The following is a 20,193-nucleotide window of genomic DNA, read 5'->3' as shown; positions in this document are numbered from 1 at the left end:
TAAATTCCCAGCTCTGGAGTCGGGAAAAGGGCACAAAGAGCAATTCTGAACAGGTCGCATTCCCACTCCCTTTAGTTCCAACCAGGGACACTCTGGCACACCCCCGTTTCCTTGGTCACCTACTGCCATTTCTCGTGACAACTTCGTCAGCGGGAGGAAAGTGACTGCCCACTTGAACCAGAAGCAGAATTTATAAAAAGGGTGCTGAAGGGCCAGACGCAGAGGCCGTCCAACTCCACCTCCAGCCCAAGTCGAGTTCTGCTTTGGCCTGGGGAGCAGCCAGGGCCGCAGGGCAGACAGGGCGAGGCGAGAAAGTGAGAAGCCAGGAAAATTCCTTGGCAAGTGAAACAGGGAAACCGAGGCACAAGGTCTTACCTTCCCTAACTAAGGACACTGAGGAGGAAATGGTTTACAGTCCAGACCGTGCCGGGGGCAGACCTGTCTCAGTCCTGGTCCTGCTCACCGTGGGCCCTGACACTTCAGACTCTGTTGTCTTGCTGTGGGCCACCAGCCCCCAGCAAACCCCAGGGAGGGCACATCTGGTTAGCAGGGCTCCATGCAGCCCTTGGGGAAGCCACTGTGTGACACTCGGCCTTCGGAGACAAGGACAGGAGCCCAGGTGCAGGGCGGAGAGCGACTGCAAGGGTCCTTACAGCGGTCTGCGTTAGCACCCACCCACGCCCTGCCACCCACCCCCGCCCGGCACTGGGCGTTCTGGGTGGGCATCGTTGGTTATCGCTTCACCCTGCCGGCCCCAGGCAGGATTTCTGTCTACAGCGTGGCTCCAGGCTGTTTGCGAAGGTTCAGCTGAAAACGGTCATTCTTATCAAGCTGGGTATTGATTGGCCTTCAGGCTAACAGCTCCCGCTATGCACACGGGACCTCGGCTTGGTAGGCGAAGAGCTGGGGAAACAGGCCGCAAGTAGGGCCTCCAGAGCTGGGCTCTGAGGGGGCGGTCGACCTTTAGAAATTCTGATCAAGGAACTGGTATAAAAGACCCGGGGACACAGACAACAGGGTGGGGACTGACTGTGGGAGTGGGGCGTGGCGGGGCAGGGGAGAGCAATGGGGGCAAGACTGGGTCATGTGTAATAGAACAACAATAAAAAAGAAGTTTTAAAAAAAGAAAAGTTTTGAAGTTTTTCTTGGACCCCTTGGCAGCGCCTGGCTGTCTGCAGTCCCTACACACCCCTTAAAGCCTCACCCACCCTGCGTTCCCCTGGCGCCGAGTTTGGGGCTCTCTGGAGCTGGGTTTGAGAGTAGTTCTCCCATCTTCGGGGCCTCGGCCTTCGCAATCAATTAAACTTTCCTTGCTCCAAAACGCTGGTGTATTGAATATTGGTCTTTCTTTTGGAGCATCGGGCACAGAAACCTAGTACCTAGAGCTTTCCCAGCAGATGACCCTGAAAGGGACCCAGCCGAGAGGAGGTGTCGCTGTGGGCAGGCATGGGCGCAGGGTGGGGTGGGCTGTGTGACTGCCTGCGGGAACCAAAGGAGCTGGGAGAGAACAGCCCCACCCCTGCCCTCCCCTCCCACCCTCCTGCCGCCTGGGGCTGCTTTCCCGTGACTCAGCGTGCGAAGCCCGGGAAGAGGGAGCCTCAGGCCTTGGTGATGCGGAGGGAGGAGGCAGAAGCCAGCCTGGGACAGGCCTCTTACTCTGGGCACCAGGACTCAAGCTGACAGGGTCCGGAGGGAGGTGGAGGCACAGCAGCTGCCATCTGGCACGATGGGTGCCGAGAGGCTGGGGGAGGGGCACACATGCAGGATGGCCTGAGGCAGCCCACCCCCTGGGGAAGGGGTTTGGGGGCGGGTGCTCAGGGGAAAGTGATCAGTGGGCTGAATGTGGCTCTTTTCTTTCTTTTTTCAACGGAGCCGAGGGGACAGAGGCAGCCGGGCAGGGCGGGTCTGGGCTGTGTCAGGGGGGCCCCTCAATCCTGCCTGAGGACTGGCTTGCCTCTGCCCCCACCTGCTGTGCTGTTAAAGAGAAAGAAACACCACCGATCCAAAATGGCTGTACTCGCGCTTCCAGCCCATGATATCAAACGAGATTAATACCCGATGTAACTGGAGTTTCATCCTGTTCCAGAAAGTCTTAGTCAGCCAGTATAGAATTTTCTGGCCAACACTAGCGGGTCATCTGTCACTGGGGCCCTCTCCACCCCTCCTAAAAAGAAGAGGGAACCTGCATGATAAAACTCCCTCCCCACCTCAAGAAAAGCTGTCTGGGGCCAAGAATAATCCTTTTTTTTTCTTTTGTTAATAGCTCCCTTGTCCCACTCTTTTTTTCTATAAAAACCGTCCATTTTGTAGAAACCCCTTGGAGCACCCTTGTATTGAATTACCTATTTAAGCCAATTAGATATTCAAATGGTGTTTTGTGCCCTTCACTGCCGTGTGGTGCTGGGGACTTAGGGAGGACCCAAGCACTCCTCTTCCTGTTCTCCCACCGCAGCCTGGGGACATCCTGGGTTGTCCCCTCAGGCCTCACTCACACTGACACAGGATCCCCCTGCGCTTGGTGAGAAACATGTGGTGGTACACAGAACTTACACACCAGCTCATGTGCCCAGTTACATGACATTTTCTGTTTTCTGCAAAGTACTGCATGCGCCAGGTGCAAAAAAATGCTGACCCTGGGGAAAAAATGCTTAATGTCTGTGTCCTCTCAAAATTCAAATGTTGAAATCCTACGCCCCAAAGTGATGGTATTCAGAGGTGCGACTCTGGGAAGGTGATTGGGTGGAGCCGGCGGAGCACCCATGGATAGGATTCGAGCCCTTACAAAGGAGGACCCAGAGGGGTCCCTTGACCTCCTGCCTTGGGAGGACACAGGGAAAGGAGGGCCATGAGTGAACCAGGAGGCTGACTCATCAGACCCAGAAAACCTGCTGGCACCTTGATCTCGGGCCTTCCCAGTCTGCAGAACTATGAGAAATAAATGTTGCTTATAAGCCCCTCCGTCATGGTGCCCCTCCATCATAATCCCCCTCCCTCATGCTTCCCCAACCTGCTCTTTTTTCTTACTTCAGCTCTTAATCCAAAGCCACATGGCACCTTCTTCCACATCAGATCTCACGGCGGACGGAAGGAGCCCCTTTTTCATGGCTTCCCCTCATTCTAAGTGCTGACCCCGAGCCACACGCGTCATTGTTAATGAGAAGTATCCTAGGCCCTATCATCCGCCCTCCTACCCCAGGCGGCAGCACAGCCAAGACCCAGCTATCAGCTTGCCACAGGTAGGCAAGTATTATCTCCTGCCCCCCCCCCCCCAAACCGTGGGCTTTGGGGACTTGGAGGGACTCCCTCCCCGACTGGTACAACAGCAGCCTGGCGGACAGAAGCTGGGCAGGGCCACTGCTGCCCTCGGGGCGCCTCGGGAAGAACGCGTCCTCCGGGGCAGACCAGGGAGGGGGCCCGCCGGCCGCCCCCAGCCCTGAGCCCGCCTGGGGGCTGCCAGTCACTGTCCCGCAGACCAGGCCCCGAGCCAGGCTGGCCCCGAGCAGGGGCGGACCTGCCCGGCTGGGGCTGGAGGACCGGGGGGACAGAGGCGTCACCCCAGGCGCCCGGCGATGCTGTGTCCTCGGAGCTGGGGCCCCCGGACGCCTCCGGCCTGACTTCCAGAAGGAAGCCGGCATCGCTGCGCGCCCACTGTGTGCTGAGCGCTGCTCCGGGCACAGGGCCGCGCCACCCCACCTGGCCCTTAGGTGCGGAGAGCGGGGACCCGCTGGGCACGTGACAGCGCGGGGCGGGGGCTGAGTCGGCCGGCGGCGCGCAGCGGGGGCACCTTCCCGCGGAGCGTTCCCGCTTCCGGCGGCGGCAGGGGACAGCGCCGGCGGCCGGGCGGGACCCCGAGGGCGGGCAGCGAGTGCGGAGGCGCCGAGGGGGCGCGCGCACGCCCAAGCGGGCTGCCGGGGGCCGGAGCACAGCCGCCGCACCCTGCGCCCTCCTCCTGCTCCTGCTCCTGGCCGGGACTCCCGGAACCCGCCGGGGCGGGGCGAAGAGGCGGCTGCCCGCTCGGGTCGCTGAGGCCGCGGCTGCACCGCGCCCGGCCCGTGTGTCCGGGGGTCCGTCCGTCCGTCCGTCCGTCCGTCCGTCCAGCCATGACCGCGCCGGCCTCCGCGCCGCGGAACCTGTTGCTCCTGCTGCTGCTTCTGCTGCTGCTGCCGCCGCCCCCCGGGGGTGAGCCTTTTGGGGGTGGGGGCGCTCGTCCCGGCCGGGGGGCCGGTCAGCCACGTCCGCGCCGCTCCGGGAGCAGGCGGGCGGCCCCGTCGCCGCAGTGCCCCCTGACGACCCGAGGCAGTTAGCAAACCCCCGGGGCTGACCTCCCCTCCATCCCAGCACCTCTCCCCGCTTGAAGTGACACCGCCCAGACCCCAAGCCGCTGCCACCATTGTTCTGTCCTGGGATTGGGGGAGGGTGGGGGTGGGGTACCTATCGCCCCTCCAGTTCCTGGGGATGGCTCAGCCGCAGGCGGGGGCAGGTTTCCCTTGCCTGGCCAAGCGGGGGATGGTGGCTTCCTGGAGGCCTGGCCCCCCCATCCGAGGCCTTCCCTTTGCCTAGTTTTACTGGCTGGGAGCCCCAGCCGGTGCCTCCAAGGCCCTTGTGATCCTGGAGACAGCTGAGGCGGCCTAATGGGGTTGGAGACAGCTGTTGATGGGTTGTTTGTAAATTTTTTAGATTGATTTTAGACAGAGAAAGGGAGAGGGAGAGAGAAACATCGATTTGTTGCTCCATTCGTTTATGCATTCGTGGGTTGAGTCTTGTATGTGCCCTGACTGGGGATTGAACCAGCAACCTTGGCTCCCTGGCTGATGCTCTAACCCACTGAGCTGCCTGGCTAGCGTCAGGGCCTCGATTGGTTGATGAGTCACAGGTGGGGAGCCCAGGCTGGGGGCCTTTTAGGGTTAGGCATTGGAACAGCACCTCCCCACTTCCAGGCCCAGGAAGCCAGAGAGCTTTATTTCCTGGGGGTTGGGAGGAATCTGAAGGGCCTGGGGTGGGAAAGGGGGCAGGCAGAGCTCTGGTCCCCGGTTCAGTGAGGTCTGGAGGGCCTTGTCCAGAGCGAGTGAGGGTCAAAAACACTTGTGTCGCGGGCTTCTGGCCCAGTCACAGGTGTTTGTCTTCAGCCCTGGCTGAGGGGCTCTCGGGCTGTGGCTCCAAGTGCCGTCACAACTTTGCCAGAGGTGGTGGTGGGGCATCCCGCTCCCCAGTAGCTTGGGCTGTGCTGAGCAGACCTGTGCCGTGTGGACAGCCAGCCGGGCTGGGCGTGTTGGTGGTCCCATCCTCTGCCCTGCAGCTTTGCCCGGAGCAGGGCTCTGCCTGGAGCTGCCAAGGACAAAGTTTCTCCCCATTTCCACCCCATTCCTAGTTCTCTCTTCTCAAGGTCACCGAGTGGACCTTGCTCTCTCTGCCAGTGGCCTCAGGGAACGTGATACACTGACCAGGCTGGGTCTCTGGAGTCCCATTTGGGGCCCGTCTAGGCAGAATCCTGGACTGTTCTGTCCTGCTGGTGGGCACTAGCTCTGCTAAGGTAGCTTGAGGACGCGTGGGAAGACGGCTATAGCAACTCCCTGGAAGTTTGCAAACCTGTGGTCACCCAGAGCCCTGGGTCATTTTCTGCGCTTGTCAGTCAGGCCCCCTCAGCATGACCTTGTGTCCTGAGGCTCTGTACTTACCCCAGCCTGTGAGGATGTCCTTAGATCCCAACTCGGTGGCCCTGAGCCTTGTGATGGTTCTGGGACTTGAAATGGTGCGCCACTGCCTTGGAGCCCTGGCCTCGGAGCGTACACACGTTTCCTAGGCACCTGTTGCAGGCCCAGTGCGGGACTAAGGGCTGCGTGGACATTTGTCACTGTGGCTGCAGCTGATGGTGAATCGGTCAGGAGACGGCCTGCCGTGAGGGCATAGTCAGGGCTGGACCCCCGAAGTTATAGAGTTCAGTAGGGGCTAAGGCTGCTGTGGTCAAGTGGTGGGGGAGGGGACGAGGATCAAGAACTGGCCAGGGACCAGTGCCTGGTCCCCAGCAGCTGGCCAGGGATGTTAGTGTCCAGCTGTGTGAATGCTGGGCTGGGTCCGGGCAGCTTCTGGAGGAGGCAGCCTGGAGTAGGGCCTAAAGGATGAGTAGATTTGAAGGTGGAGGGTAGGAAACAGCCAAGAATATGAGTATAGTGAGGATAAGGCTGGAAAGTTGGGGTGGCCTTTAAGGCCCTTCGCAGTCCGGACCCTGCTTTGTGGACTGTGGACTTGATCCTGGGATCGTGTGAATCAGGGATGGTCTAAGAGCAGTGAGTGACTCAGTCAGACTCACACTTAGACAGTTCAGCGCTGGCTGGTGTGGCTCAGTGGACTGAGCACTGGCCTGCGAACGGAAGGGTCACTGGTTCGAGTCCCAGTCAGGGCACAGGCCTGGGTTACGGGCCAGGTCCCCAGCTGAGGGTGTGTGAGGCGGAACCACACATGGATGTTTCTTTCCCTCTCTCTCGAAATAAATAAGGAAAATCTTTACAAAAAGAGAAGGAAGTTCATTCTCCTATCAGAAGGAAAGTGGACCGGTGGAGAAAGAGGGAGCCCAGTTAGGCACGTCTGCTGTGGCCTGGGGGAGAAGGCAAGGCTGGTCGGGTTGGTGGCCGGAGGTGGCCCGGCATGCATTGCCTCTGGCTGTGTAAACCGGGACATGGCTGAGGCCTGGCAGGAGGCTTCATCTTGTGGCCCCAGGTGAGCAACTGTTTCTCTGTTCCAGCCCACGGTGAGGTGTGTATGGGTTTCAGAGGATACAACCTCTACCCCAAGGACTGTCCTGATTTCTGCTGTGGCTCCTGTTTCTACCACTACTGCTGCTCAGACATGGCGAGGAAGTTTGTATGGACCAAGGAAGGCTGTGCTGACGCTGGAGAGCCGTGGGAGCAACGGCTGCAGTGAGTGGGGGACCAGTGGTCGTGGTGGGAGCCCCAGCAGCCTGCGCGCGGGCGGGAATGCCCTGCCCCTCTGACCTCTCAGTCCTCTGAAGATGGTGGCAGAGCACTGGGCCGGGCGGTGGGGGTCTCTGCTCTGGCTGGACTCCCCAGACCCTGTTCAGTTAGTCCCTTGCCCCCTTCTCCCCTGCTCTGGAAGGCTCTTAGAGGCTCCTGCTCACCAAGCCTGGGGCTGAGCAGGTTTCCTGGTTGGTTCTGTGGCTCTCCCTTGGGTGTGTACTTATACCAACATGTCCCCAGCGTGGGCACCTTGGCGTGAGTGTACCCCGCAATGTGTGCATGAACCTGGAAGGGTGTTGTGTGTGTGATTTGTATAGGTACCATCCTGTGGGCCCCGGAGAGCACAGCGCGTGGACATGTGCCCCGTGGTGTCCCATGCCTGTGAACTCCCGGTGTGCCCATGGATTCACACTGCGCCTTGTGCGTAGACTTTCATGGGCTGGAACTAAGATTTTCTGCACATGTCTCCCTTTGCCACGTTCTTTGTTTCTTTTGTTTTGGCCTCAGGGATAGAGGGTTGAGGTGTGGGCATCCTCAGCTTATGGCAGGTGATCATTATTGTCTGGACAGGACCAGTTGCCCACCATCTCATAGATTTATTTTAATCTCCCATGACCATTCCATTCCCCTCCCCCAGTAGACAACCAGTCTGCCATATTCTTTTGATTGTTTTTGTTCTTGCAACGTCTCTGTTGTTTTGTGGGTGTAATGAACATCCTTCCTTTTTGCATTGAGTACAGTGTTTGTACAGCCTACCCATGTTCTTGGGTGTAGGTCTGGCTGGTGCCCGCCGCTGCTGTGTCCTTCCCTGTGGCATGAGTTAAGACTGTCGCTACCACATAACTGCAGTGGGCATCCTCATAGGACTTCCTCCTACCTGCTACAGGACCATGTGGGAATTTCTTGGAAGTACATGTGGGAGCACATTGCCGGGTCACAGAGATGCACATAGTTACCGACTGAGGACTTCCGAGATGCTCTTGGGAATGGTGACACTGGGCTGCACACCTGCCAGCCACACCTGGGTGGATTATATACCACCCTTTTACTTTCAGTCTTAGGGTGTTTTTATAATTTACAAGATCTTTTTAGTTTTTAATTCATTCTGATAATTAAAAACAGGAACATTTAATCCATTTAAACTTAATGTTATTGTTGGTATTCTCGGATTATCGTCGGCAGCCGTCCGTCTCGAGAGACGATGGTGTAGCTTCTTAAGAGTCTATCTGCACCGCCGAGAATGGCTGTGCAGTCCGACTCGGGAGTGACATGGTATCTGTCTCCTCCCTTGTTGAATCGACATCTTGCGATGACACTGAAGCTACAGAGCCTGGGCAGGGTAATATGGAGGGTCTGCTGTTGCCCATGCAGCAGACCCCCCCTCTCTTCGCAGCTGAAGGGTCCAAGGGAAAGACGGAGTCGATACAGCTTGGGTTCAGGTGCGCCGCAGGAGTTGCCGGTGTTGACTACAACATCAAACCGCCTTAGGGACTCCGGCTCCGGATTTTCTGTCGGGGTTTACTCCCCTAGCCTTTCCCCTGAAGAGGTATGCCTCAAGGCAGCGGAGGTTTTTTGGAGTCAGAGTTTTCCTTCTCTGATGTGCCCTGACTGGAAGATCGAACCAGCGACACTTAGCTCGCAGGCCGACGCTCAATCCACTGAGCTAAACCAGCCAGGTCTCGGATTATAGTTGCTATCTTATTTTATGTGTGTTTTTTTTTTTTTAGAGATTATTTTTATTTATTTTTGGGGAGAAGGGAAGGGAGGGAGAAAGAGAGGGAGAGAAACATCAAATGTGAGAGATACATTGATTGGTTGCTTCTCTCCCACCCCCAACTGGGGACCTGGCCGGAAACCCAGGCACATGCCCTGCCTGGGAGTTGAACTGGCGACATTTTGGTTTGCAGGTGGGCACTCAATCCACTGAGCTACACCAGCCAGGGCTTCTTTTGTGTTTTTTATTTATCGCTCCTGTATTTCTTTCTTTTTCCCTTACAGTATTGTTTTAGTCTGTTTTTATTTCATTTTTTTCTTCCATTGTTTACTTCTTTCCACTCTGTATACCTTTATTCCCTTTTCCTGCCTTACTGCTCTGGCCGGCACCTCCAGTCCAGTGTTGAATAGAAGTGGTGAGAGCAGGTACCTCTGTCTTGTTTTCAATATTAGGGAGAAAGCATTCAACGTTAGGAATGATGTTAGCTGTGGCCTTTTCATAGGTGTTTTTTTAAATCAGGTTAAGGAAGTTCTGTTGCTAGTTTGCTTCGAGTTTTAATCATGAAGGGATCTTGGATTTTGTCAGATATTTTTTCTGCCCTTGTAGCAATGATCATAGATAGGCTCTTCTATTTTTATTCTGTTAATATAGTAAAGTACCTTGATCTCTTTCTTAAAGAATATTTTATCTCAACAGAACTTAAGTTGATGGTTATTTTCTCTTAGCATAGGGCCTTCTGGCTTCTGTTATTTCTCTCAAGACATCAATTCAGTAGGCAGTTGTCTCTCATGTAAAAGAAAAAAAAATTTTTCAATCTGACAGCTTCTTAAGTTTACTTTCTTGTTTTTAGTATTCTTCAGTTATCCTATGATGTATCTGGATATAGTTTTCTTTTTGTTTATGCTGCTCTGGATTTGTTGAGCTTCTTATATCTGTGGTTTAGTGTCTTACCAGCTCTAGAAAATTTTTTGCTATTCTTTAAATATTGCCCTTTCTGCTTTTTCTCCTTTCCTTTGGGAACTCCATTTAGACATGATACATCTTCTCCAGTGTCCACGTCTCCTAGTCTGTCTTCCATATTCTCATCTCCATGCTGTGTTCTAGCTTCTAAGCTAGTCTACTCAGTCTTCCTTCAGCTGTGTTTAATCTGCTGTTAAACTCATCCATTGAAGTTGTTTCTTATACTATTATATTGTAAAATGCAATTCATATACAGAAAAGTGCCCGAGGTACTCAGCGACTTACCACAAAACACACCCCTGTGTAGCCACCGCACAGGTGAACACATGCAATATTGCCAGCACCTGAGAAGCCCCCTCGAGCTGACTTCCCATCACTGTGGCTTCTCTTACCCCACCAAAGGTAACTATCATTCCAACTTGTATATAACCTTGCTTTCCTTTAGAGTTGTAATGCCCAAGCATACATCCCTAAATTCTATAGTTTTTTTTTTTTGTGGGGTGTAAAACATGCTTCCCTCAGTTGAGACAGGTTCTGGGCTAAGCCTGGGAGCCGCTGCCCGTTGCTCCCCTGGTTGCAAGTCTCATGAGGACCCTTAGAACTTAGGGAGGAAGAAACACGCCCGAGAAAGAAATGGGAAGGGCATGGGTGTGCCTTGGAGGGAACCGCTTTGCTATTGCATACGCTTCCTTCCTCCGGAAGCGTCATGTGCAAGCACATTTCTCTGCTCTTAATGCAGGTCTGCTGGTGTCGACTTCTCTTGGTTTTTGTGTGTCTGCAAATGTCCTTATTTCACCTTCTTTCTTAAAGGATATTTTTCCTGGTTATCGATCTCTGGGTTGGCAGTTATCAAACTTCTTTCAGCACATTAAAGCTTTCGTTCCATTGTCTCCTGATGTCTGCTGTTGCTGTTGAGGTATCAGCTGACAGTTTTATTGTTGCTCCTTTGCAAGTAGTGTGTCTTTTTCTCTGACTGCTTTTAAAATTTTCTCTCTGTAATTTGGTTTTCGGCCGTTTTACTGTGATAGGCCTAGGTGTGGTTTTCTTAGACTTTATGCTGCTTGCGATGTACAGCGCTTCTGGAAGCACTGGCTTATTTTTCACCAGTTTTGGAAAATTTGCATCCATTTCCTCTTTAAAAATTGCTTCCGCCCCATCCTCTCATTCCTCTTTTCTTATAAAAGACCGTTGGTAAACTGTAGTCCGTATTTCACCTGCTGTATTTACGCTGACCATCTTTTGGTGTCCTTTGGCTTCTGTCTACATATATATTTTTTTACCTGTCCCCCAGTTAATGTATTATATCCTTCGCTGTGTCTTATTATTAATTTGCTGTCTTATTTTTTAGTTCTAGGTTTTATTTTCTATTTCAAGGTCTCTTGACTCGTTCAACCTGCTCTTTAATCTCCTTGAACAGAGTAGAAGGGTTGTTATTTTAACGTCAGCGTCTGATGACTGCAGTATTTGAAGCCCCTGAGGACATTTCTGTAGTTTCTGTCTATAGTTTCTGTTGTTTCCTATTCGCGGTGTCTAATCTGGTATCCCTGCAAATTTCTGATGGTGTGTCTGACATGGTGATTGCAAAATTGATTGTAGAAATTTGGACCCTAGGATTTCTTCCAGGGAGGATGGATGTTGCTTTTGTGGGGGCCCTGGGCACTCCGGGCCCACGTCCCCTAGTTGCAGAGACTGAGACGAGGAGGAGCTGAGCTGGCTGCTCAGTTTCTCCCTTTATCTTGGGACGTGGCATTTCAGACCGTAGCCGGAGTGAGTGGGATCTAACCTTTTTCGCTGGAGGTTTAGAGACGTTCTGCTCAGCCTCTCAGTTGTCCTCTGAGATCGGTAAGTGTCCCCAGGAGAAAAAGAGTCTCAGATCCCAGGCTCAGCTCCCTGGAGCTTTCTCCGCAGCCTTCCAGCCACTGGGCCCCAGCTGGGTACAACCCACTGTCGCATTGCGCGCCGAAGCCTGCACACTGACGCGTAAAAATATTTTCTCCTCGGCTTTATGGGTTGTCCTTCCAACGTGCGGTCCTAACGCTTTAAAATTCTGTTTTGTTTTACATTTAATTTTGGAACTTTTCCAGTAAATACAGAAGCAGAGAGAATGCTGTAATAAATCTGCATCTCCATCTCCCACTCCTGTGGTTACCAGCACTCTGACACTGGTGTGGCACACGTCTGCCACCAGTTTTTAGATTTTCTGGATTATTGAGAAACAAGTCCCAGACGTTATAAACATTTCTTCTTAAATATTTGCTTTAAAAAAGTAATAGATTTTATTTATTTATTTTTTGGAGAGTGGGGAAGGGAGAGAGAAGAGAGGGAGAGAAACATTGAACAATTGCCTCTTGCGCGCCTGCAACCCAGGCAGGTGCCCTGACCTGGAATCGAAACATTGACCTTCGGTTTGGGGGATGACACCCAGCACACACCCCAGTCAGGGCCTTAAATGTTCGCTTTGTCAGTACAAACGAGCCCTTTGATAAGAAATACTACCACTATATCAAGAACACAGTCAGCACAATTAACAGTCATTCATTAATAGCGTTGAATACTAGTCTGTTTAGGTGACTCCATTTGTTTCAAAAATGCCTTTTCCTGGGTGTTTTGTTCCAGGCAGAATCCAGATGTGTTATTATTTTTAAAATCTCTGTTGTATCTATAGTTATTTCCCCTTTTTTTAGTGATGCATCTTTTTTCTTTTGTATCATTTCTCCTTTTCTTGGTTAGCCTTGCCAGAGGTCTGCCAGCTTTGCTTTTGTCCATCTCTTAGTGTCTGTGGCTGTTCTTTTTTATTTTTGCTTCCTTCTTTGCGGGGTTTGCGCTTTCCCCCACCGCCCCCCTCACCTTTGTGAGTTTAATACCATCTCGCTATTAAAGTTACGTTTCCTCTTAAGACCTGCTTTAGCTTGGTTTTGCAATTTTGATCAGGAATTGCTTCATTATCACTCAGTTTTACACATTCTTTAACTTTTCCATTATGATTTCTTATTTAGCTCATAGGAGTTTTTTGTTTTTTCCATGTTAGTTTCCCAAGGTATGAATTATTTTTAGCATTTTTTAAAAACACTGACATTGTAATCTTCTAATACTGATTCCTTTTAAAGGTTTTACTTATTTATCTCTAGAGCGGGGAAGGGGAAGAGAGAGAGGGAGAGAAACATCCATGTGTGGTTGCTTCTCGTGCGCCCCTAACTGGGGACCTGGCCCACAACCCAGGCCTGTGCCCCGCCTGGCAACCTGGTGACCCTTTGGTTCGCAGGCACTCAGCCCGCTGAGCCACACCAGTCAGGGCTGCTACTGATTTCTAACATCCCATTGCGGTCGGAGAAGATACTTTGTATGACAGCTGTCTCTTCAAATCTGTTGAGATTTGTTTTGTGGCCTCACATGTGGTCTGCCCTGAAGAATATCCCATGTGCACTTGAGAAGAAGGTGGGGCATTGTAGCCTGAGACCCTGGTCGTGTGTGTGATACCCATTCTCAGGACACCATCCGGGCTTCCTCCGTGACCCAGTACTGAGTGGGCTTTTGTGTGTGTCCTGTGTGTGCGCTAATGCAGGGTGCGTTTGTTCCTGGTGTGCTTGGGGGGGCTTGTGTTAATTAGGAGGTTTTCTCCTTGCAGATCAGATGCTGTCAGGAAGAGTGTGGAGAATCTGGAGCAGATGGCCTCGTCACTGAAGCTTGACTCTGACATGGACAGTGACATGCCAGGGTAAGAAAAACCAGCAGGCTGGGTGCATCTTCCTGCCAGAGGTGGCGGGGGCGCCCAGGTGGGCTAGGATGAGGGCTGTGGGAACTGGGATGGGAAGGAGTCATTGAGGTGAGACCCCATGAAAGCTGTCACCTGGGAGCTGTCACCATGTCTGACCACCGAGACCTTTGATCTATTGTACTGGGAAGCTGGGGATGGGAGTGACTGTGGTGGGGGTTGCCATTTGAAAGGTCAAGGGTGGGGGGTTCGTACTTACCTAAGTGGAGGGGTGGGCGCAGGTGACTGATGGGTGTAGGTGAGTGAGCAGAGGGAGAGACAGTGACGGGAGGTGGCAGTGAGGGCGTGGTGAGGGGGCAGTAGTGTGTGGCAGTGGTGGAGAGGCAGGCAGGGACGGGTGCGGTACACATGTGTTGGGGTAACAGGCAGTGTATGGTAATAGGAAGCAACTGTGGTGACGGGGTGCTGATGGGGTGATGGTGGCAGGGGTGACAGTGATGGGGTGATGGGAGTGGGGTGATAATGGCGGGGCCAAGATGCAGAGACAGCTGACGATGTCCAGGTTTGTGGGTCATGGTTACTATGTCAGGGCCTTCCTATCAGAGGGCCAGGGGACAGCCCAATGTCTTAAACTTTCTAAGCACAGCCCCAGGGGCCCCACAGCACCTGCCTTATCAAAATTTAGGGCTCATGGGGCAGGTCCTGGGAGAGGAGAGGGGCAGGGCTGTCAGTGACACTTCTATGAATGCCCTCAAGTGGCCACCTGTCTGGGATCCCAAGGCGGTGTCCTCTTGGGTGGGCATCTGTGCACTGCCCCCTTGGCCGAGGGCATTTGTTGTTTGTCCGCTGGAGTGTTGGCTCCTCACAGGGTCCAGCCCCTGCTGCCCGGGCCCTGGCTGAGAGCTCTGGGCAAACCCTGAGTGGGGAGGGACCACTTGGTGCCAGGGACCTGCACCAGCTCTGACCCCTCCCCACCAGCATCCCCTCCTCTTCTTCATTCTTGGATCCTGCCCTTGGCTCTCCCTCTGGGCGACTCCTTGGGGTCCCCAAGAACAAAGCATCAGGTCAGAGCTCGGGGATCTGCCTGGCACAGCCAGGATGGGTGTGCCCTCCCCCAAAGTGGGCAGTGTACCTCCCATAGCGTGGCCATGTTGGGCTTGGGGTTGGCGCTGGTCTTCCGTATGCCCCCGCCGTGCAGCTCTGGCGGTGAGACCCATCCTGCTCTGTCAAACAATCTGGCTGTGTTCATTCTTGGCTTGTTCCCTCCCCAGAGCTTCCTTGGTCCCCCATCATGGTTCTTTATTGTCCCGTTCTAGCAGGACTGGTGTGTTTTTAAGCACCTGAATGATAGAACCTCTGGCTCCAGGCTCCAGGCAGGCCATGTGGACCCTCTGCCCCCTCCCTTGTGATAGTGCAGGGGGCAGGCAGGGATGCCCATTAGGTGAGGCGCAGGCCCGTGGATCTGTGCTGACTCCCAGCCCCGATGGCATCCTCTCTGTGGCTGTCACGGCTGGTCTGTGACCTTGTCAGCTTCACGGTGAGTGCTGATGTCCCAGCTCCAGAGATGGCCCTTTCTGATCTAAACATTGGGAGTCTCTGGCCTCCGGGGGCAGCCCAATTCTGCCTTCTGAACTTGGCCTTTAGACTCCTTAACCTGGGAGGTAGCACTAAGCTTGGGAAGCCCCCATTCTCTCAGAAGCAGGGTCCCACGAGAACCATGACCTTTTGTGGGCGCCGTCCCCTGCCGCACAATGCCAGCACCCCTCAAACGTTGCACTTCCTTGGAGCATCATGCCTGGCAGTCCTAGGTGCTGCCCATGGGATCCCCGAGTGAATTTATTCATTTGTCAGACTCACTGAGCACCTACTGTGTGCTGCACTGGAGACACAGTGATGGCCCAACGCAGGTGCGGTTGTGCCTCCGTGAATCCGCAGGCTGGAGGCACGGTGCACATACTGAGACGCTCACACAGGAGTGAGTGCTCACAAACAGGTAGACAGGGATTTGATCCTGTAAGAGCATTTACCAGGGAGCCTGACCTTATCTGCATGGTCATCTGCCTCTGAGAAGGTGATGTTTTGAGCTGAGGGCTCAATGATGTGGGCTGGGAGGAAGGGAGGGAAGGGCAGGCAGAAGGAACTGCATGTGCAAAGGCCCTGAGGCAGGACACAGCATGGTGCCTGCTGGAAAGGAATGGGAGTCCTAGACCACACAAGGGTTTTGATTTTATTTAAACTTTAAAGATTTAAATTTGCCTTGTCGTAAGTTTTACTCTCTGGTGAGACAAATCCTATTTTCGCTCTTTTATTGTCAATTATAATATGTAAGATACACACACACATACACAGTGTAACAAGTAAGTGATAAAGCGAATTTCTGAGTGGTCCCAAGAGCTACAGGAGCCACAGTGGGCTTTGGAGAAGGGAGTGACATCAGCAGACCTGGCTGGTGGTGTAGAGGGCTGAGGTAGCTGACGGTGCCCAGCAAGGAGGGCGGCTGGCACAGGCTGAGCAGGGGCTGAGCAGGAGTGTGACTCGGCACCCTGAGGCGGGGTCTCTCACCCTGTGGTGGCACTGTCCCTGACAGTGAGGCGGAGGGCTGCCGGGAGAGGCCAGCCTGGGCCAGCCAGGCACCAGGGACTGATACGGGAAGGCAGCCCTGGCACCTGGCCGCCTCCCCACTCCTGGTGCCTCTGGTGCCCAAGCAGCTGGGAGCAGCCTGGGCCTGGCCTGGGTACACTGTGTCATCTTCTTCTATTTTAAAAGATTTTATTTATTTATCTAAATTTAGAGAGGGGCGAAGGGAGGGAAGGAAGCATCAATGTGTGCTTGCTTCTTGCGCGCCCCTAACGGGGGACCTGGCCGGCAACCCAGGCACGTGCCCTGACTGGGAATTGAACTGACGACCTTTTGGTTTGCAGGCCGGCGCTCAATCCACTGAGTCACACCAGCCAGGGCTTTCTTTTTTCTTTTTCTTTTAATATCCTAGGAGTTTATTTTCTGACACATAAGAATTCAAAATGGACCCAAAGGAAACTTAGTATTTTTAAATTATAGTAAAACAACTTTTAGCCCATTAATTTTTCACCAGTGTTATATATAGAGAAGTCTAACACTGGTACGTTTTTTAAATGTTCGTTCATGATTACAGAAATCTCTCCTGTTACTAATACCTTGTCACCAGGACTCCCTGTAATCGATCAGGAAAACACACGTTCCCCTTTTACCTTTGCACCCTTTTTGCTACCAAATCTAGATGATTCTTGATTCCCTGTGGAGCCTGTTTCTCCCTTTGATCCTGGCATTCCAGGAAGCCCATGGGCACCCATATTTTAGATAAATCTGTATTATGTGTGGGTCCTTTGAGCTCTAAGTCTGTCTGGAATAAAAGGTATGCTAGACTGTTTATATCCAAAAATCTGTGGATGAAAAATGAGAGGCCGGGTGGATAGTAACCTCACAGCGCGATCTGACCATAAATTCCTAACTGGGCAGGCCCAGCGGGTAGTCACGCCCCAGGCACTTAACTTCTTCAGTGAAAGGCTTGTCTTTGCCTTAAGCAAGCCCTGCGCATTGTTTCTGTGCTGCTGGTTAACACCTGTGCTGTGCCTTTAAAGGGTTTCTTCCTGCCACTGACGTCAGGGACAGGGGAGGGCCGAGGAGATTTGCTTTCCTTTTCTCTGAAAGGGGAGGGGATTGAAAGTGAGTGGCCTGTGATGGAACGAGGGCCTTCGGAGACAGGAAGACCCTGAGCAGAGGTGGAGGCCACCATGGGGTGAGCCTGGGCCCGTTGCTGTGTGTGTGTGTGTGTGTGTGCGCGCGCGCGCGACGGAGGCCGAGGGAGAGACTGAAGATGATGGCTCGGCACTCACGTGTCACCGGCCACTGATTGTTGTGACCGTGTTTCCTCATTTCCTGGGGCTGCAGAGGGTCTGGGAGGAGCTTGTGGCCGAGGGACAGCTGAGGAGGGCTCCTCTGTTGGCCTAGACTCTGACATCCTGACTTGCAAATGCGCTTGGGCGTTTTTGAGTCTGCAGTGTGAAGGGTCTGTCCTTCCGTGTGTCCCTAGGCTGCGGTGCAGGGCCCTACGGAGGTGCTGCCTGTCTGGGCTCTGGAAGCCCCTCCACCGGAGCAGGGTGGGGCTCCCAGCCCTCCCCACTGGGCCTCAGGGGAGGCAGATGCACGTTTTACTGTGCTTGGTGCACCTGCCGAGAATTTACCTGTTACAGGAATAGAGTTTGACCTCTGGGGACAAGGAGGGGCAGCAGGGGCTCTGTCTGCCCTGGAAAGTCAGTTTGGTTGAACTTCTGGTCCAGGGCCTGCTTTCTCAAAGAGTGGGCCCCCCACTGCTGTGGTCCAGGAGGCAGACCCCTGCCAGCCCCTCCACTGCTTCCGCCTGGCTCTTAGTTTTCCCACCTGTGAAGCCCAGCGGTGCAGGTGAGCTCAGGTCACGCCAGGGACAGCCCTGTCCCAGACTGGGAGCGGCCAGTGCAGAGGCCGGGTGCGCCGCGTTCCTCTCCTCGCTGTTCCGGGCACACTGGCCCCAGCTCACCTGGATCTTCTCCCCCTCTTCCTCTCTGTGCTTCGTGAGTCCTTACCTTCAACACCTGTCTCCTCCAGGGGCCTGTGCGCTCCCAGAGGCCATGGTCTGTCTCGCACATGGCTGAGTTGTTGGCTCAGACCACAGTGCCTGGCTTGTGGTGTGTGCTCAGTGACCATTTGGTCATCAGTTGGTGAGTGGACAAGATGTGTGGATGGTGGGGAGGCGCAGGAGAACTCCCGCCAGTGCTCTTGGGGGTGGGGCCAGGGGACAGACCCCAGGTGGGGTGCTTTACATAGACTCACAACCCCATTTTACCCATGAGGAAACAGGCTGGAACAGGTTCCAGCTACATACCCGGAAGTTCCTTTATTTGTGTCGCCCAGAGTGCCCTGCTGCAAGAGCGGTCGGTGCTCCTGGGGACGGCTGGGTCGTGGACTGCTGGCCTGGCCAGGGGCGAGAGGCCCCAGCTCAGGACTGGCTCTTTGGCAGGTTCGGGGCAACTATTGCCGTCGGCGTGACCATCTTCGTGCTCTTCATTGTCACCATCATTGCCTGCTTCACCTGCTCCTGCTGCTGCCTGTACAAGATGTGTTGCCAGCCTCGCCGTAAGCATGCCCGCCCCACCCGCCGTGCAGACCCCAGGGTGGCCAGGGAGCTACCCAGGGCCCTGATGTGGCTAAGCTGGAGGGAGGGGCGGCCAGCCTGAGGGTCCTGACTGGGATTCTGTTTGCAGCGGTCGTGACCACCACCACGTCCACCACGGTGGTGCATGCCCCTTACCCTCAGCCTCCAAGTGTGCCACCCAGCTACCCTGGACCGTCCTACCAGGGCTACCACCCTATCCCCCCGCAGCCGGGGGTGGCGGCAGCGCCCTACCCGGCGCAGTACCCACCACCCTACCCGGCCCAGCCCGCGGGCCCACCTGCCTACCAGGAGACATTGGCTGGTGAGTACCACTGCCAACTCTGACCCCTCCTGACCCCAAAGCTCCCACGGTGCCCACAGCCAACCACCTTCCTCTCTCTTTTCAGGAGGTGCAGCCATGCCCTATCCTGCCAGCCAGCCCCCCTACAACCCGGCTTACATGGACCCTCCGAAGGCTGCCTACTGAGCGCACCCCTGCACCTCCGGTTGCCACTTGATACGTCACGCGCGTGTGTCTTTGTGTATGTGTGAACAGCTATGCGGGCACGGCCCTTTCCTCCCCGTGCAGGGTGTGTGTGCGTCCTGTTTGTACACTTGTGATGCTGACCAGGTGGGGGACGATCCTTGCCAGAGTGGCTGGGACCATACTTTGTTCTCTTCCTCACTTCAGATAATGCTTCCTTGAAATCTCAAACAAAATTCAAAGAATGGGGTGGGAGCTCATTGCCAGGCCGCCCCAGGGACACCAGGAGGGGCTTGTCACCCAGGAGAGCACAGCTTTTTGTGGGCTAGATGCCCACGTGCTCTGAAACCAATGACTAGCCACTGCTCAAGGCCATGGCTCATCCCCAGGGTGCCCGTCCCCAGGGTGTACGTCCCTTCAAAGACCCAGAGCTGTGATGCAGTGAAGCAGGTGAGGCCTGGGACCTGGCTGAGCCGGGTTTTGATCCCATCGTTTGCAGGAGCCTGCATCCTGCCCGGTAGAAGGTGGGCCGCCTTCTGATATCAAACACCTAAGTCAGCCCCACCCACCCGACAGCTGTGCACCTGGACTATTCCTGCACCCCCTTGGGGATTCCCTGGAGGGCCACATCCCCCTAAGCAGGCGGGCAGAGGGGCCTCTGTCCACCCACACACTCAGGTGTCCTCCCTGCAGTGTTTTTGTTTTACTATTAGCCAAACATTTTGCCTGTTTTCTGTTTTTAAATGAGTTGCTATGAGGCTGAAACCCCTGGGTCCTGGAAGGAAATTGGCTCACAGCGGAGGGACTGTCTGACCTCTGGTAGCTCCTGCTTCCCTCCCATCAGCCTCAGCATATTCAGTTCCTGTACCCCAGTCATTGGGTCCTTGTAGCGGGGACACCTGGGCCAATCGGCCATCTGGACCAAAGGTGGAAGGGGCCCCTGTGGCTGCTGACCCAGACACGATACCTCGGTGTCCCTCCTGTCTATCTGTTCCTTTCTCACCAGACCTGTCTCGGCTTGTACTTGTTGACGTGTTTCTGAGTCGGGGTCTGCTCCTTTGTTTACAATAAATGCAGACTTTTGGAGCTGCTTCCCCTTCCTTCAGCGCCTTGGGTAGCAGGCCGGGTACCGCTCCCCCCAACACTGGAATTTCCAGGTTTTCCCTACTAGTCTGATCATCCTGC

The 20,193-nt window shown here is 54.4% G+C and overlaps 1 protein-coding gene across 3 annotated transcripts; it reads left to right on the top strand.

Moving 5' to 3' along the window:
- The first annotated feature begins 3,093 nt into the window (after positions 1 to 3,093).
- SHISA5 (shisa family member 5) lies at positions 3,094 to 20,094 on the top strand. Of its 3 annotated transcripts, none has more exons than XM_090284674.1 (6): positions 3,094 to 3,236; positions 6,740 to 6,914; positions 13,271 to 13,360; positions 18,390 to 18,505; positions 18,634 to 18,846; positions 18,932 to 20,094. In XM_090284674.1, the coding sequence occupies exons 2-6, from the start codon at positions 6,757 to 6,759 to the stop codon at positions 19,009 to 19,011; spliced, it is 657 nt and encodes a 218-aa protein (XP_090140800.1). In that variant the 5' UTR covers positions 3,094 to 3,236; positions 6,740 to 6,756; the 3' UTR covers positions 19,012 to 20,094. The 3 variants fall into 3 exon arrangements, with proteins under 3 accessions (XP_090140800.1, XP_090140801.1, XP_090140799.1); XM_090284675.1 differs by lacking the exon at positions 3,094 to 3,236 and adding an exon at positions 3,567 to 3,704; XM_090284673.1 differs by lacking the exon at positions 3,094 to 3,236 and adding an exon at positions 3,977 to 4,179.
- The last annotated feature ends 99 nt before the right edge of the window (positions 20,095 to 20,193 follow it).

Source organism: Furipterus horrens, unplaced genomic scaffold (assembly GCF_987537825.1).
Source record: "Furipterus horrens unplaced genomic scaffold, mFurHor1.1.pri manual_scaffold_7, whole genome shotgun sequence".
Lineage (NCBI taxonomy): Eukaryota > Metazoa > Chordata > Mammalia > Chiroptera > Furipteridae > Furipterus > Furipterus horrens.
Note: the sequence above shows the minus strand (reverse complement) of the source record. Positions and strands in the feature narration are given on the sequence as shown.